The sequence below is a fragment of the Siphateles boraxobius genome, unplaced genomic scaffold, assembly GCF_051911475.1.
Source record: "Siphateles boraxobius isolate OS27281-9 unplaced genomic scaffold, OSU_SipBor_1 25, whole genome shotgun sequence".
Lineage (NCBI taxonomy): Eukaryota > Metazoa > Chordata > Actinopteri > Cypriniformes > Leuciscidae > Siphateles > Siphateles boraxobius.
This window is the reverse complement of record NW_027508866.1, coordinates 30,948,015-30,967,346: the sequence shown is the minus strand read 5'-3', so window position 1 is coordinate 30,967,346 and position 19,332 is coordinate 30,948,015. Positions and strand designations below refer to the sequence as shown.

Genomic DNA, 19,332 nt, shown 5'->3' with positions numbered 1-19,332 from the left:
TGTACCAGTCGCACTGAGACATTTCAAATAATACCAAACATATATCAAACTTGATGATATTCATTCATATTAAATCATTTCGATTCTTGTGTGAGTTTGGATGATCTCTGCTAGGATGTAGAAGGGGGGAGAGAAATGTAGATTAGGATGAGGGAGTTGAGACCTTCGTCTCAATAGTGCATGAGGGGGAGTTCAAATGTTAATTTCCTTTGTTTTCTCAGAGAGTGGCCCTCTCTTAAAGTCCTTCCAGTTTTTCCAGTCTTACAAAACTACAGTGGGGGAAATAAGTATTTGACCCCTTGCTGATTTTGCAGGTTTGCCCACTTACAAGGAATACAACGATCTATAATTTTAATCATATGTACATTCTAACAGTGAAAGACAGAATCCCAAAGAAAATTCCAGAAAATCACATCATATGAATTTATTTAAATTGATAACCATCTGATGAGGAAAAACAAGTATTTGACCCCCTGGACAAACAGCATGTTAATATTTTGTAGAAAAGCCCTTCTTGGCCAGCACAGATGTCAAACGCTTTTTATAGTTGGTGACAAGGTTTGGGCACATTTCGGCAGGGATGTTGGCCCACTCCTCCCTGCAGACAGCCTCCAAATCTTTCAGGTTCCGAGGTTGTCGCCTGGCAACTCGAATTTTAAGCTCCCTCCAAAGATTTTCAATTGGATTCAGGTCTGGAGACTGGCTAGGCCACTCCAGAACCTTGATGTGCTTCTTCTTCAGCCACTCCTTTGTTGCTTTGGCGGTGTGCTTAGGGTCGTTGTCGTGCTGAAACACCCATCCTCGACCCATCTTCAGCTCTCTCACTGAGGGAAGGAGATGTTGGTCCAGAATTCCACGATACATGGCCCCGTCCATCCTCCCCTCAATACGATGGTGTTGTCCCGTCCCCTTGGCTGAAAAGCAACCCCAAAGCATGATGTTGTCACCACCATGCTTGACGGTGAGGATGGTGTTCTTTGGGTTGTACTCGGTGTTCTTTGCCCTCCAAACACGACGAGTTGAGTTGAGGACAAAAAGTTCTATTTTGGTCACATCTGACCACATCACCTTCTTCCAGGCCTCTTCTGAGTCGTCCAGGTGGTGAATGGCGAACTTCATGCGGGCCTGTACATGTTTCTTCTTGAGCAGGGGGACCTTGCGTGCGCTGCAGGATTTCAATCCATGACGTGTACACATGGCGTAGTGTGTTACCAACCGTTTCTTTTGTAACTGTGGTCCCAGGTGCCTTCAGTTGATTCATCAGTTCCACCCTTGTGGTTTTGGGATGATTCCTCACCGTTCGCATGATCAGGGACACCCCACGAGGCGAGATCTTGTGTGGAGGCCCAGACCGAGGGAGGTTGGCGGTGGTGTGGTGCTTCTTCCATTTCCTGATAACTGCACCGACAGTTGATCTTTTCTCTCCAAGTTGCTTTCCGATTCTCTTGTAGCCCATCCCAGCCTTATGCAGATCAACAATCTTGTCCCTGATGTCCGTAGAAAGCTCTTTGGTCTTGCCCATGGTGGTGATGTTGGATGCTGGTTGTTTGGGTGTTGACAGGTGTCTTTTATACAGGTAACGAGGTGAGGCAGGTGTATTTGATGTAGATAATTGGTTGGGATTGGGGCTGTGTCTTAAAGAAAGACTAACTGGCTTGTAGGAGACAGAATGCTTGCTGTTTGGTAGGGGGTCATATACTTGTTTTTCCTCATCAGATGGTTATCAATTTTTATAAATTCATATGATGTGATTTTCTGGAATTTTCTTTGGGATTCTGTCTTTCACTGTTAGAATGTACATATGATTAAAATTATAGATCGTTAAATTCTTTGTAAGTGGGCAAACCTGCAAAATCAGCAAGGGGTCAAATACTTATGTCCCCCACTGTATGAATTCTGCTGTTAGGTCACAAATTCCAGACATGAATGTTCACAGCCACTGATGCATAGTTATGATGTCTTTATGCAGAATATAAAGGATGAAAACAATTAGTAGAAATTAAAGCCATGTTACCAAAATAAGGTTTTATTGTATTTAGTTGACAAAATATACTCAAATCTATTTTATTTTAAAAAGATATTAGTTAACATAATATATATTTCATGGGCAAGCAGACCAACATTACAGATGATTCATCTTCATATTTTGTAAAATATAATGTTCTCTAGAAAATATAATGTTCTCTAGAGTCTAGAACGTTATCTTCCTAATAACACACAATAGGGATATACCAGCTATTGGCTATTTAAAAAGCCTTTTATTTGATTTGATTTGATTTTACAAACAAACTGTATGAGAAAGATTTAAAGGGATAGTTTGAATTTTTAGTTTTGAATTTTAACACTTGTTGATCTTTAGATGTCTGTATTTTATGTCTTAACATTGTCACATCTTTTGACATGTTTGCAAGAATGTTTTTTTTAACCTAATCAACAGTTATGAAACTTTTCTTAGTTGGGAAAAACCTTACTTTTCCCTTCACTTATGGATTATATTTTAATATACAGACAGATACATCCGTCTAAGGATGGTGGAGACTTAGTTTAAAGCTCTAATGAATTTAAAGGATTAAAAATCCAACAAACAAGAAAACTAACACAGAAATCCCAAAGCGGATTTTCCAGACACGGGAGAGTTAGTAGAATCACAAACTTGTTCTGTTATCGCCAATACAGAGGAACCATCCATGCAATTACCGTACTGTAAGTCCCTGAAAAATGCAGAAGTGTCTGCTAAAAGGCTGCTAATAGGTTCTTAGAAAAAGTAACACAAATCCCTTATCATTTAGATTTGTAAAGTGCATTTTAAATCCCTCCATTTTAAAGCCACTGCACTATGTAATGAATGTTTTCTGCCTGCACAGGGTAGCGTTAATGATCAAACCCCTGGAGCAAAGTCACTGTAGTCTTTTTCTGGAAGTTGGCGTTGGTGTGTGGTTCCTTTTTAAAAATGTCCCTGCAATCTGACCAGCCTGTATGAGAGTTATCTAATTAAAATCTGAGTTGAGACTGGTATACAAGTTGCAGGTGTGACCCCAGAGCACAGATTTACCCCCCCCCCCCCCCCCCCCCATCACTCCCTCATCACTCTCACAGGGTTGCATGTTACTTGACCTTGAGAAATTCAGCCGGTGATTTATTGTCATCTTTGTTTAGCTGCTTTTTTAGGGGACATAGCCTTAGATGAGGAGGATTTGCACTTTCTTAAAGCGAACTATATGGATGCTACAGAGAATGACTCTTCTAATTTCCCTATACCTGATTCAGGTGAGTACTTTGCCATGCACAGACTGCTGCTATACCATGCAATGATATTCAGTGTTGGGTACTAGTAACTGATTGCATGTAATCTGAATTACGTAATCAGATTCCAAATATTAAGTATTTGTAATTAGATTATATTACATAGTAAAATACTCTTAATGATTTATAGCTGTGAATCATATCCAGTGACCTTCACTAATTATTGATTCTGGAAAACTGAAAAAAAAAATAAAAAAAATAAACCTGGAAGACTTTGGCCATTGTAGTGACTGAGACAGATCAGACACAATTAGTTTTAAGGCATTAATCATGCAGATTTAGCAAATTTGCTACACTGTAATGTCATTGCTGTTTACGTGTTTTTCATGCCCTATTTTTACGATTTAAATCTACCATCTAGGGGACAAGCCGGATTTCACCATATCTTTATGTACACAATATTAATCTTTTACATTTTAAAGGGTTAGTTCACCCAAAAATGAAAATTATGTCATTAATGACTTACCCTCATGTCGTTCCAAGCCAGTAAGACCTCCGTTCATCTTCGGAACACAGTTTAAGATATTTTAGATTGTCCAATAGCTTTTTGTCCCTCCATTGAAAATCTATGTATGGTATACTGAATTGGAAGGACATGAGGGTGAGTCATTAATGACATAATTTTCATTTTTGGGTGAACTAACCCTTTAATCCTTTTATTTGTAATATTTGGCATGTTTGTGTGCTGCTGCTCGTCCCTGTGTGTGTAATAAGCAGAGTGTTTGCGTGTTGTGCACCTGCCTATAGGCGCACATTACTAACACACTCTTTAAATAACAATAAAATATTGCGCCATTGACTTTAGCGGTCTATTTCAGTTGGCTATTTCAGTTGCCTCAAAATAGCAACGCGCCAACAATGCGCCCGAACACACCTCCTTTTCACGCCCATGGGTGCAAAATTAGGCGCAAATGCATTTGCTATTTAAACAACGTGGCGCAGGACGTTAAAATGAAAACTACGTTGGACTGAAACTAGCAAAAAACAATTGCGCTGCATTGCGCCGTGTGTATGATGGGGCCCAATATTTTAAAAATTTAACAGCACGGTTCCCTGATCGTCAATTGCCATTCATGTAAACAAAAAATATTTCATTATTTTTTAGTGCTGACCTCTTTTATTTTGATAGTTGTTATTTTAAAATTATTTATTTTAATTTTACATCATTAAGATTTAATTAATTATCTTTTTATCAACTCACAAACACCCTGCACAAATCTCAGTTTTGGAAACCTTGATGTAATGTGATGTTTAATGCATTTCATGTTGTTAATAGCAAAGTAGGTATGCTATGCTTTTTCTTTAGGTCAAAAGTAATCAAAATGTAGTCTGATTATATTACCTAAGCTAAAATGTATAATCTAATTGATTACACTACAGACTACAGTTTTTCTAATGTAAATTATAATTGATCTAGCCAGCACTCATTATTAAATGAATGTGTAATACTTAATTCTGTGCAATCAGGCCTTTATAAACTTCATTGAATATTCTGAGTAAAGTAGACAAGTACATTTTGTCTGAAGCATTGACTTTGCCCTAGCAAACAGATCCTCAGCTAATAGCAGTGCAAAGGACCCAGTTTTGGCCAATCGAAGCCTTCTACGCAGAAGGAGAGCAGCCACAGCCAGACCTGAGAGAGTTTGGCCGGATGGCATAATACCCTATATTATTAGTGGCAACTTTAGCGGTAAGGCACCATGTTTTGTTTTTTATCTCATATTCTCCTGTACAGTATGTGTTTTTTTCCCAATGTCCTAATGTTCCAGTGTAATGTAATTTTTCCAACGGTACTTAACATCATACAAAAGCTCTATTTCACCGTAAGCTTAACACTAATCCTAAATTGGATTTGTAGTATTTTGTTAGTCTTATTATCCTTTGTAATTGTTCATTAGTAAGTTGGTGGTCAAAGTGTTTTCTAGACATCCTTTACTGATTTAAATCAAATGCCCTGCAGGCAGCCAGCGAGCCATTTTCAAGCAAGCCATGCGTCACTGGGAGAAACACACTTGCGTGACCTTCAAGGAAAGAAGCACGGAGGAGAGTTACATCGTCTTTACCATCCGGTCATGTGGGTAAGTTCATGTTCTGAGTTTCTTTGTAGAGAGACTACTGTTGCTCACCTTATTGACTATTCCAGTTTCTCCATCAGTCCCCGATGCACAGAAACTCATCTCCCTGCCAGCATCCCAAAGCTCCAATCATTACAGCAGTTTCCTTGATTTGACTTTCTATAGGCAACAAGTGCACAAGCAAGTTTTCTTCTTGAGCAAATCTGGCTTCAAGCATGTATTGCTGCAGTGCAGTCAATAGCCATTCACAAATCATTTTACAGGATTTTCAACACACAAAAAAAGACGTTATTGTCTAATTAGACACTATTGCAGCTAGAACTGTGTGAATGTGTATTTGAAAAATGGCTATTGGCTATTATAGCTTGGCTATTGGTTAACATAATTCAATTGTTTGTTTAATTGCCATCAAGAAGGTAAATGGGGTCAATCGTGATTAAAAACATGGCTCTATTACTTTTCAGAGTGACCACACATAGGGCTGGGACGGTTACCGCATTACCGCAATACCGCGGTCAAGTGACGCCTACCGTGGGTCTGAGCTCGTCAGTCAAAAAACACTGCAGTGCACGTTGTGTCTAATGACATGGATTCATTGATCCAATGCAGCAAAGATATTTAAAGGCTAAAGTCCCTAGTATAGCCTATTGGCTATGTTGTATCCCCAGAATTCCGATTGGCGGACAGGCACAACAATAAATAAATAAATAGCCTAAATAAAACGTACATCGGCAAACCTGACCTTACCTGACTAGGCTACTGTAGCCTACGATTTTATCATTTTGTTTTGAATTTTGTTTAAAAGTAGACATTTCAAGCTTTCTATTTATTTCTCTTGTCTGTGAGGCCAGTAGCCTATACACAGAGTTTCGGTTCATTTATGAGACGAGCTCCAGTTCAAGTGCAATGCAAGAGATTGCACCGGCGCCTCCACGTCCTGATTATATGTCTGCTATATTTGCTTCTTTTTTATTAATTCCAGGTACTTGGCTGATGAAACAGTGATTAAAATTAAGATACATTTTATACAAAACAATTTTAAGTTTTCTAAATTTAAAGAAAGGCTTTCTACAAAACAAAACTTAATAAAGTGGTCAAAATCATGTCTGACCCATCTTATGATCCTATCTTACTCATGCTGTTCACTTTTCATATAATCAACATGGATTAAATTAAAAAATAACATTATATTATGTATACATAAATATTTAAAGTGGGAATTTCTTGCTTTTCAACCGCGGTTATATAAAATCCATAACGTCCCAGCCCTACACATACATACAATTAATATAATAATACAATAATTTTAATATAGTTTTAATGCAATTATACAATCATTGTGTGTCTCACAATAACTCAAAACGCTGAAGGATGAACTTAATTGTTGTCATGCTCAATGGTTTTTAAACAGCTTTCTCAAACATCTGCCCTGCCTCGTTTGTTCAGACAAACACCACTTATCTGATTACATTCACCAATGCTGCATGTATTTGGTATAAAAATACAGTAAAACACTAATATGGTGAAATTTTTTATTTATTATACTATATTGATTACTATTTTGATATATTTTAAAATGTAATTAATTCGTAATTTATTTTCAGCATCATTGCTTCAGCCTTCAGTGTCACATGATCCTTCAGAAATCATTCTAATATGCAGATTTGCTGCTCAAGTAACATTTGTTTTTTATTCCATATAATATTAACAGTTGTTGCTTAATATGTTTGAAACAAGTGTTGTGTGTAATGCATTACTAATCAATAAATTACAGTAATTTAATTACTTTTCCCTTGAAAAAGTAAAGTAAGTGATTGCTCTTATTTTTTCTGTAATTTAATCACAGTTAATTCTGATGTAATTGCATTAAATACTGTATAGATTATGGAACAATTCTATATAAAACAATTAAAATTTAATGTCTAATGTTAAAATGTATGTTTTTTTATGTGACCTTTTCCCTTTAAAGCAGTACTATGTAGTTTTTGCTCTCGGGGTCCCCCTACAGTTGGGAAACAGTATTGTCTTCTACTACGGTCGTAAAATCTGTCATGGTTACACCAGGGTATACACGTGCATTTGTTGACAAGCCGATACCGTCTTGAGTTCTCGCGAGTTCTCACATCTTGGGCAGACTGCCAGCGTTGTGTGTGAAATTTCTTCATCCCAGGTACATTGTCATATATTTCAGCATGTCGTATGAATATAATTTCATGGGTTTTATTTTTTTTCAAACGCCAAAAGATTGCGTAGCTCACGTTTACAAGCCAGCGTCGTTATAGTAGCCTATTGGCTACTGTTTTACATAATGGATATGCTAATTCAATTCAATGTTTGTGTGGTAGGTAATAGCCATATATCGCCAATATTATAATATCAAGCTATCATAGATGAATCTGCAAATTTGAAAAATCGATTTGGATTATAGCCTGAGGCAAGACACTTTCATCAGAAAAATAAATAAACAAACATGACTATCATGAAGATAAATGGAGGACCAGATAGATTCCGTAACATGGTCAGGCAGACAACAAATTAAAAAAAATAGAGATAGTATGCAAGCAATATATTTACAAGTCTAAAAGCATGACGGCCAGGTCAGCATCGGTCGGGCACCCCTCCTCCTCCTCCTTTAGCTCACGCCAGCAAGCGAACGAATATTGATCCTCGTCCGGCCTTTTAATTTGTCCCTTTGTCTTTTTTTAGTCTCTAACAAAACCTTTGCCTTCTTCCTTTTAGTTGTTGCTTCAGCCATGACAACAACATACAGACGGCAATCAAACGCTAGTTGGGCTCTCACGTCAGAATTTGAGGAAGTTGGGGTGGTGGGGGAAGTGAGGTATGCCGTAAAGCAGTCAAATTTTGTAGTTCTTTTTGTGCTCGGGTTACTACCCGAAACCCGAAGTTACATAGTGCCAGTAAAAGCGATACAGACACTGTCAGGCTATAGCAGACGTGTCATTCGTGTCAAGTCGATGTACCATCTCAAGGGTCTTGGAAATATATTATGAAGGTTGAAAAACTACATAGTGCTGCTTTAAATATAAAATTGCAAAAAATATTCTTATTGCTATTTATTTGAAAGAATTAAAAGAGCAGTTTAATGTCTATCCTTAGATTGTTCTACTGGTTAAGGTTGATATGAGATTTAGAAAGTATTTAGTAATAAGTAATGTAATAGTAACACTTACACTGTTGAAAAGGTAATTAGTAGCTTGTAGTTTACTTCCCTTTACTTCTGTACTGATAAAACGGGATAATTCTGATTCACGTGGCTACGCGTAAGTGATAAAAAACATTCTCAGAGCCACCAGCCACTGTTTTATGCAAATGAGCAGCCGAATCGCATTAAAGAATTTTCTGTTAGAATAGTGTCGTGTTAGCGGCCCCTAAGTTAATAACTAATGATCGTTGCGACAGAAGTGAATCAATCAAAACTAACTTTAGCTGGACAATAACTTTTATACTAGAGCTGCTGTAATGCTAAAACAATCTCTGTTACTTTAATTTCCTATTATCACTGTAAAGCTGCTTTGAAACAGTCCATATGCTATATTGTACAGCAACAGCATGTCTTTGCTTGCTCTTCAGCAGCAATAACAGCAGCAGCGTAGTAGATCTATTCTGCCAAGACCAAACATATCAACATTGTCATATCCATTACCATGCCAAACACTCCAAGAGTTGTTATGACAGAAATGTCTTTTAAACGGGTAGAGGAGCTTAATCTGAGAAGAGAAGTAAGTAAATATATGAACATTTATTTGACTCTGTTTACCAAATGCATCTGCAAAATATGTTCAGTAGTGTTTTCTAACCCCAAGTTGGCTTCTTTGCAGGTGCTGCTCATTTGTCGGGCGGAGGGGTGGAGGTGCACAGGCCATATCTTTCGGGAAGAACTGCGACAAGTTTGGCATCGTGGTGCATGAACTCGGACATGTCATTGGATTCTGGCACGAGCACACACGACCCGACCGGGATGAACATGTTAATATATTTCGAGAAAACATCCAGCCAGGTACAATAACTATCTAAGCCTATGGTTAACTGGAGTGACACCTCATACTTCTGCTTGCGTATTATTGCTACTTGTAACTTTTTATGCATTATATACTATATCTAAAATCCAGAATAATACGTAATTGCATGGGATTCAGTGGAAGTGTTTGTGTGATGGTGCCTATGTTGCATTTTACAGGTCAGGAGTACAATTTCGAAAAGATGGAGCCAGATGATGTGGACTCGCTCGGGGAGGTTTACGACTTTAACAGTATCATGCATTACGCCAGAAACACCTTTTCCAGGTTTTGACTCAAGCATTTAATGCACTTGTACACCACTATATATTATTATTTTAGAGATAATTGGATAATATATAACATACAAATAAATACAATTTCTGCTAAACACCACTTCAGTCTGATTATGCAGCCTCCCATTGACACTTTTATTAGATTCTGTGTGTTGATTGGAGAATCATTATTAAAAAGAATTGTAAATATATTAGGAAATATAAAGAATTATTAATTCTACAAAAAATTAGAATGTATAAAAATTAGTTAAAGGGTTAGTTCAACCAGGGTTGACTAACCCACTAACCCACTAACCCTTGAAGTTAGTTCAAGGGTTAGTGAAAGAAAGATGTTCTTTCTTTCATCTTCAGAACATCTTTTTGATGAAATCTGAGAGCTTTCTGTCCCTCCATTGGCAGCTACACAACTGACACTTTTGACGCTTCAAAAAGTTCATAAAAATAATCCATATGAATTTAAAGGATTAGTTCACCTCAAAATGAAAATTTCCTAATAATTTACTCACCCCAATGCCATCCAAGATATCCATGTCTTTCTTTCCTCAGTGGAAGAGAAATTAAGTTTTTTAAGGAAAACATTTCTGGATTTTTCTTTGAATAATGGACTTCAATGGCAACCACTGTTTTGAAGTCCAAGTCAATGCAGTTTCAAAAGTCTTTGAAGTGCTTCAACAGACTGTGCACGATCGCAGCTGAGGAAGAGGGTCTTATCTAGCGAAACGATAGGTCATTTAAATTTTTTTTATATATATATACTTTTTAACTACAATTGTTTGGATTGAGACCCTCTTCCTCAGTTGCGATCGTGCACAGACTGTTGAAGCACTTCAAAGACCTTTGAAACTGCATTGATTGGGACAGAAAGCTCTTGGATTTCATAACAAAATATCTTAACTTGTGTTCTGAAGATGAACAAAGGTCTTACAAATTTTGAACGAAATGATGGTGAGTAATTAATGATTTTGGGGTGAACTATCCCTTTAACAACATAAACTAACAATAAACAAAACTTCTACAGCATTTATTAGTCTTGGTCAATGGTTATTTCTACACTTACTAATACAAAGTTGTATTTGTTAATGCTCTGTGAACTAATATGAACAAACAATGAACAATTAGATTTTAACTGATGTTAACAAAGACTAATAAATGGTTTAAAACTATTTTGGTCATTGTTAGTTCATTCTAGCTGATATGTAATGTTAACAAAATGAGACCTTATTGTAAAGTGTTACTATATAAACAAAAATAAAAATACAAAAAGATTATTTTCTACACTAATTATTTATGACAGGGACATCATTGCATGTGTTAGTGTCTTAAAGTCTTGGTGCGCTCAGCGACTGCTGACTAACCTGTTGTTAGTGACTTGAGGATGGAGATGCAGCCAGCTGCGCGATTGTTTAGGACAAGAGGAAGGAATCCAGACAGGGAGCCAAGGCTGAAGTGCAGTTAGACTTTTGGTAGAGTGTCCTTTTGGTCAGTTCTTACAACAGTTCTCTGAATTAACCATGTTGAAAACCTGCAAACAGTTTGGAATTCTATTACTTAATTCTGGTGTAGTCTTAAACAGAAAGAATTCATATTCAAGGTTGGTGTGGTTAGTTCTGTAAAAGTCACATTATTCTACATTACTCGCTCACTCAGGGTTCCCACAGTCATGAAAAACCTATTAAATGTCAAGGAATTTTTCAATAATTTTTATTTGTATTTTTTGTATTTTTTATGAATTGGTACTGTTTTGTTTTTTAGTTTGCTGAATGCTAGTTATTGCTCTTTGTGTGGAGTAAAAAAGTTGTGCTCATGAGTGATTCGCTAGCAAATCGGTCTGAATCTAGGAATCTGGCACGGTTTCTCACTGATTTTTATGTTTTTAATAAAAGAGTTTTTTGAAAAGTGGCCCCTGTCCTATGGCCTCTCAACTAAGAATATTCACATTGTGTGGTTTTACCTCCAGCATTTTGCAGTCAGGGGATCCTGGAACTAGGCCAAAATAAATAAAGTCCTTCCAGGCTTTTTGTCCTGGGCAATTGCAGGGCTGGAGTGCCGTTGTGCTCTGGCATGCTCCAGGCAGAGGTGGGCACAAATACATCAAAAACTATTTTGTTACAAAATACAAATACTGGCTCATAAAATGTAACAAAATAAAATACAAAACACTGATGTGAAAAATGTATTTAAATAAAATACAAGTAATTAGTATTTTGAAAATACAAAAATACTCCCACAATAATCTTAAGTCTTTTTTTTATTACTGAAAGGTCAATAACACAAATAGTAGCAATAACACAAATGTGAGAAATGTGTAAATTCAAAATGGTGAAGAAGCAAAATAAAAAAGTATGGGCATTTCACTAAACCTCTACAGGGCCTGAAATAGCTCCCTCTGATGTAAATGGCTTGTATAGCTAAGTTCACATCAATGGTGTGGTAGGCTGCCCTTAATAGCAAAACGTGTTTGATGTAAGCTACGTAGCCATATTATCACCGTTACTCTACTTGTGCCTTAAAGGACAAGTTCTGTATTTTACACTTAAAGCCCTGTTTTAAGATCGTTCCTGATGAAATAGAACGGTTAAGATTGAAATTTGGAAAAATGCTGCTGTCCCGAAAATGTCCGGTTTCTGTGTTAGCACCCCCCCCCCATCCCCCCCCCCACCTCCACAATGGTTTCATAGGGGCACTGGAACAAATAATCGTTCATAAAACGCATTAAACTTTAGTTTACAAAGACGTGAAACTCACCGAGTGGTCTGGGGTGTTCACTGATATGCTCACACAAAAATCGCTGCAAAAGATGCTTTCCAACAGGTGTTTTACCATTCGTTGTAAAACTGTGGACCTATTTTTCCAAACGCCTCACAACCGGACATTCTTCCGTTGAGAGCTTGAATAATAGACACTCCAGCCCAGTTGGTGGCGATAATGCACCTTTGCCAATGTTTGGATAGCGTAGCCTACTTTACCTTAAAGCCATCTTTAAGAGTTCAAAACTCATTCACTTCTTGGAGGGAGCCCGGTCTACAGGGTGTCACGTGATTTTCGTGCATCTAACCTGGACATTGCCATTGCCAACATCAGACCGAAAATATGGCAAAATCATTTACTATGGTGAATTTTCTTAAGTATTTAAGTATTTGAAATACTCCAAATACACTCCCTCAAAATATTTTGTTACAAAATATATTTTAATTTTTCCACACCTGCAAAATACAAATTACAAAATACACTAAAGTAATTAAATACGTATTTAAAATACATTTAATTGAAGTACTGCGCATGTCTGGCTCCAGGGAGTCGGAGTCTAGGGAGGCTATGCATTAAATTCTTTGACCGTTCTGTGTCCGCATGCTGGCCGTTCAGGGTGCTGTCATCATGGGAACTGGTGAGAGTGAAGACGGCACAAGCCAAAACCTATTTATATTGAGCAGATGTCAATCAAATATATGTCATAGGCAGATATTTTAATTTAGGAATATTGGCATTGGTTGGAGTGCAAGCTGGATCTCTGATGTCATAAAACATGTACAGTGGCCCCAAAACGTATTTGGACACCTAATACACTTAAATATGATTACAAATGTTTCTCGAACACCAAATCCGTATATTAGAATGATTTAATAAGGATCATGTGATATTGAAGAAAAGTTATTATCGTCAAATAAAACCAAAACCATAAAAAACATTTTCCTTATTCAAAACAAAATAAACTTTAACTGAAATAAAATATAATGTTATAAATTATTTCCGCTAGTTGGCAAGCAATATTGTTTTTTCAATTAATTTAATTAATTCTTAATGTGATTGGATACATTTTTTAGATGCTGTAAAAACAAATTTGTTTCAACTTAAAGTGTTCGTGCTGGCTTAAAATTGTAAGTTTAGTCAACGCAAACATCCAAGTTGTCACTTAGTACAGCTTCACATTTCAAGTTGACTAAACTTAAAATTAAGACCGCACAAACACTTACTTTAAGATGAAACAACTTTTTTTTACAGTACATTCTTTCTGCTTTTGTTTACAGTACATTCTTTCTGCTTTTGTATCTCAGATCCTCTAAAAGGTTTCTGAGAATCCACTTGTGAATAATTGGGGAGTTGTTGTTTTTATGTCTGAAAAATAGAGGCACCTATCTTGATACCATGCTGCCAAGGTATGAGGTTGATGGAGTTCGACCTCCCATCGGACAGCGGACGAGACTGAGCAAAGGGGACATCGCTCAAGCAAGAAAATTATACAAGTGTCCAAGTAAGTGGGCCTTCACATCCCAGTAGGGCTGTGCAATTAATCGTAATTGATTTTCGATTTCGGTTTTGGCTTCAATATAAAATCACTCACTGCTCCTGAATAAATAACTTTTGTAGTATTAATAATGATTAATCTGTGTTTAATGTGTACAGTGAAGAATATGCTGTTATTTTACATTTGATTACTTTATTCAGTTTCTGTTATAGATTATTACTTATCTGAACACCGTTACATCTTTCTGAAAAACTTAACTTAAAGCGATGTTTATTTATTTATTTTTTGTGTTTTTGTCCTGTTGTATTTATTTGTCATTTTCTTATTTTTCTATCGATAATTGTGATAGAAAGTGATAAATTTGAATGATATCTGAAATTACTTTGATCATGAAATCAGCCATCTATAATCATGTTAAATAATTGTGATTTCAATATTGACCAATTTTTTTTGCCATAATTGAGCAGCCTTACATTTTTGTACTGTTTTTACATATCCTTCTATACTTGCTTCTAAAGTTAGGCCAGAAGCATTTGCATTACATCAGTTTAATTATCCATTTACAGTTGGAGAATGAAATAGCTGTGTAATTATCCCCTATATCTGAACATTTGTTTTTGCAGTCATCTTTTTTTAATCTTAGCTGGAATTATGATAATTTCCTACTTCAAAATAAAAGCATGATCTATAAAACTGACCTTACCATCTCCAAAACTCCTACTGTTTCCAATAAGAGGATCCGGTTTCAAGGTCACTTATCTGTGAGTTTCTCTCAATGTGGTTTTGACTCTGGTTTGTGCACAGGATGTGGTGAGAGCCTTCAGGACAGCACTGGAAACTTCTCCACCCCTGGGTTCCCTAATGGATACGCCGCATATATTCACTGTATATGGAGGATATCTGTCACGCCTGGGGAAAAGGTAGAAGAACTTTACATAGAATAGGCATTTTTTCAGTCAGTAAAACATTATTTTATTTCTACTTTGCATTACACACAAAACACAATAAAATAAATAAATAAAAAATATTTTAATAAAAGATTATACTTGTTTTTAAACAGCTTTGGAAAAGCATTTATAACTAAACTTATAATATACACCGCTGTTCATAAGGTTTAGGTCAGTATGATTTTTTTTTAATTCTGCAAGTTGATCAAGAGTGGCAGTTAAAACATTAATAATGTTATTAAAGATTTCTATTTAAAAAAAAATTTTATTTCATCTTGTTGAACTTTGTATGCTTTAAAGTATCCAAAAAAAAAAGTATCACGATTTCCTCAAAAATATTAAGCAGCACAACTGTTTTCAACATTTATAACAATCATAAATGTTTATTTAGCAGCAAATCGGCATATTAGAATGATTTCTGAAGGATCACGTGACACTGAAGACTGGAGTAATAAATAACATTTTAAAATGTATTCAAATAGGAAACATTTCTTTTAAATTGCAAAAATATTCCACAATATGAAGGTAATCAAGTAAATGCAGTCTTGGTAAAAACATTTAAAGGCATTGCACGAATCTTAGACCTCATACTTGTCAACAGTAGTATAAATAACCTTCTTCTGACTCCCAACTTCTCTCTTTTGTCTGTATTTCTTTCTCTTTGTTAGATCGTTCTTAATTTTACCTCAATGGATCTGTACAGAAGTCACTTGTGCTGGTACGACCATGTGGAGATCCGTGATGGTTTCTGGAAAAAAGCACCTTTGAAAGGTTCTTTTATTAAGATCATTAAGTTGGCTTGAGAAAGCCAACTTACTGAAATCCTATTCAAACTTATTATTATTATTTTTCTTACCCGAAAATTTCTGACTCCTACTCCTCCTAGAGCTTTAACTCTACAAACTCCAAACTCGGGTCAGAGCTTCAGACTGTGCTATATCTTTTCAGACTGATTTGACTTTCAGATTTCTTAAAAATTAATATTAAAAATCATAAAAATCCTATTGACTTTCATTGCAAAAGTTCAAATTGAGCCATGGCTACAGGGGCCCAGTAGTTTACAACACAAAAACTCAAATCCCTGAAGCCCTAGACTCAATTAAACTACCATCCTATATGAACTAATGAACTTTATCTATCTATCTATCTATCTATCTATCTATCTATCTATCTATCTATCTATCTATCTATCTATCTATCTATCTATCTATCTATCTATCTATCTATCTATCTATCTATCTATCTATCTATCTAATCCTATTTATTTCTAACTAATCTATCTATCTTTCTTTCTTTCTAACTAATCTATCTTTCTTTCTAACTAATCTATCTTTCTTTCTTTCTAACCAATCTATCTTTCTTTCTTTCTAAATAATCTATCTTTCTTTCTTTCTAAATAATCTATCTTTTTTCTTTCTAGCTAATCTATCTTTCTTTCTTTCAACTAATCTATCTTTCTTTCTTTCTTATCTTTCTTTCTTTCTAACTAATCTATCTTTCTTTCTTTCTTTCTAACTAATCTATCTTTCTTTCTTTCTTTCTAACTAATCTATCTTTCTTTCTAACTAATCTATCTTTCTTTCTTTCTAACTAATCTATCTTTCTTTCTTTCTAACTAATCTTTCTTTCTTTCTAACTAATCTTTCTTTCGAACTAATCTTTCTTTCTAACTAATCGATCTTTCTTTCTAACTAAATAATCTTTCTTTCGTTCTTACCAATCTTTCTTTCTTTCTACCTAATCTTCCTTTCTTTTTTCTTTCTTTCTTTCTTTCCTTCAAACTAATCTTTCTTTCTTTCTAACTAATCTATCTTTCTTTCTTTCTGATCTATCTTTCTTTCTAACTTATCTTTCTTTCTAACTAATCTTTCTTTCTTTCTAACTAATCTTTCTATCTTTATTTATTTCTGTCTAATCCATCTTTCTTTCTTTCTGACTAATCCATCTTTCTTTCTTTCTGATTAATCCATCTTTCTTTCTAACTAATCTTTCTGTCTTTCTTTCTTACTGATCTATCTTTCTTTCTTTCTTACTGATCTTTCTTTCTTTCTAACTAATCTATCTTTCTTTCTAACTAATCTATCTTTCTTTCTTTCTAACTAATCAATCTATCTTTCTTTCTAACTAATCTATCTTTTTTCTTTCTAACTAATCTTTCTTTCTTTCTAACTAATCTTTCTTTCTTTCAACTAATCTCCTTTCTTTCTTTCTTTCTTTCTTTCTTTCTTTCTAACTAATCTCTTTCTAACTAATCTTTCTTTAACTAATCTATCTTTCTTTCTTTCTTTCTACCTAATCTTTCTTTCTTTTTTCTTTTTCTTTCCTTCCAACTAATCTTTCTTTCTTTCTAACTAATCTATATTTCTTTCTTTCTTTCTGATCTATCTTTCTTTCTAACTTATCTTTCTTTCTAACTAATCTTTCTTTCTTTCTAACTAATCTTTCTATCTTTCTTTCTTTCTGACTAATCCATCTTTCTTTCTGACTAATCCATCTTTCTTTCTAACTAATCTTTCTGTCTTTCTTTCTTTCTTACTGATCTATCTTTCTTTCTTTCTAACTAATCTATTTTTCTTTCTTTCTTTCTAACTAATCTATCTTTCTTTCTTTCCAACTAATCTTTCTTTCTTTCTTTCCAACTAATCTATCTTTCTTTCTTTCTTTCTAACTAATCTATCTTTCTTTCTTTATTTCTAACTAATCTATCTTTCTTTTTTCTAACTAATCTTTCTTTCTAACATTCTTTTCTTTCTAACTAATCTTTCTTTCTTTCAAACTAATCTTTCTTTCTTTCAAACTAATCTTTCTATCTAACTAATCTTTTTCTTTTCTTTTGTTTCTAACTAATCTTTCTTTCTTTCTAACTAATCTATCTTTTTTCTTTCTAACTAATCTATCTTTCTTTCTAACTAATCTTTCTTTCTTTCTTACTGATCTGTCTTTCTAACTAATCTTTCTTTCTTTCTTACTGATCTGTCTTTCTAACTTTTCTTTCTTTCTTTCTTACTAATCTATCTTTCTTTCTAACTAACTAATCTTTTTTTCTTTCTTTCTTTCCAACTAATCTCTTTGTTTCTTTCTTTCTTTCTTTCTTTCTTTCTTTCTTTCTTTCTTTCTTTCTTTCTTTCTTTCTTTCTTTCTTTCTTTCTTTCTTTCTTTCTTTCTTTCTTTCTTTCTTTCTTTCTTTCTTTCTTTCTTTCTTTCTTTCTTTCTTTCTTTCTTTCTTTCTTTCTTTCTTTCTTTCTTTCTTTCTTTCTTTCTTTCTTTCTTTCTTTCTTTCTAACTAATCTGTCTTTCTTTCTTTCTTTCTAACTAATCTGTCTTTCTTTCTTTCTTTCTAACTAATCTGTCTTTCTAACTTTTCTTTCTTTCTTTCTTACTAATCTATCTTTCTTTCTAACTAACTAATCTTTTTTTCTTTCTTTCTTTCCAACTAATCTCTTTGTTTCTTTCTTTCTTTCTTTCTTTCTTTCTTTCTTTCTTTCTTTCTTTCTTTCTTTCTTTCTAACTAATCTGTCTTTCTTTCTTTCTAACTAATCTATCTTTCTTTTCTTTCTAACTAATCTTTCTTTCTAACTAATCTTTCTTTCTAACTAATCTTTCTTTATAACTAATCTTTCTTTCTTTCAAACTAATCTTTCTTTCAAACTAATCTTTTTATTTTCTTTCTAACTAATCTTTCTTTCTAACTAATCTATCTTTTTTCTTTCTAACTAATCCATCTTTCTTTCTGTCTAACTAATCTATCTTTCTTTCTGACTAATCTATCTTTCTTTTTTTCTAACTAATCTTTCTTTCTAACTTTCTTTTCTAACTAATCTTTCTTTCTTTCTTTCTTACTGATCTGTCTTTCTTTCTAACTAATCTATCTTTCTTTTTTTCTAACTAATCTAGTTAGTTAGAAATCTAGTTAGTTAGAGTAGTTTTAACATCTACTCTCGTGTAATGGAAATCAGTAAGATCTGGATACGTCCAGTGACTGCAGTGAATAGTGCTGCTGGCAACAAGGGAAAGACCTTGTGACAGCCTGGAGAGACAGCTGACAGGAGGAAAGAGACCCCAATGGGGCTGGTCGGCAGTACCCAATGGGGCTGGTACCCTTGTCGGCAGTATCCAGCTCTGTGTTTACAGGATGCTGGAGACACCTGCCCAAGGCTTCTGAAAAATTAAAGAGGAAAATACCCCTAGAGTCTGCGAGAGCAGGGGCGGAAGATGACTCAATGGTGGACAACATTGTTAACGACTTTGGAATGGAAACGGATATGAGTATAGAGAGTACTTCACAAAAGACTAGTTCAGGTTCTGCAGTTAGCAAAGCCATTGAACTCCAAGCTTGTGTCTGTGGCTCGAGCAAGGCGACAACGGTCAGGGGTTTGAAGATTCATCAAGGGAAAATGAAATGCTTGAGGGAGAAGGGACAAGGGCCTCGCATTGATCAGTACTTCTTACGAA

The 19,332-nt window shown here is 34.9% G+C and overlaps 1 protein-coding gene across 3 annotated transcripts in view; it reads left to right on the top strand.

Moving 5' to 3' along the window:
• Positions 1-19,332, top strand: part of bmp1b (bone morphogenetic protein 1b) — an 82,107-nt gene that overhangs the window by 5,501 nt on the left and 57,274 nt on the right. For all 3 annotated transcript variants that reach the window (XM_077243461.1, XM_077243460.1, XM_077243462.1), the window contains exons 2-9: positions 3,157-3,267; positions 4,847-4,993; positions 5,264-5,381; positions 9,218-9,396; positions 9,577-9,682; positions 13,815-13,939; positions 14,738-14,853; positions 15,549-15,651. In XM_077243461.1, the coding sequence (XP_077099576.1) occupies positions 3,157-3,267; positions 4,847-4,993; positions 5,264-5,381; positions 9,218-9,396; positions 9,577-9,682; positions 13,815-13,939; positions 14,738-14,853; positions 15,549-15,651 (1,005 nt within the window). The remainder of the gene's footprint in view (positions 1-3,156; positions 3,268-4,846; positions 4,994-5,263; positions 5,382-9,217; positions 9,397-9,576; positions 9,683-13,814; positions 13,940-14,737; positions 14,854-15,548; positions 15,652-19,332) is intronic.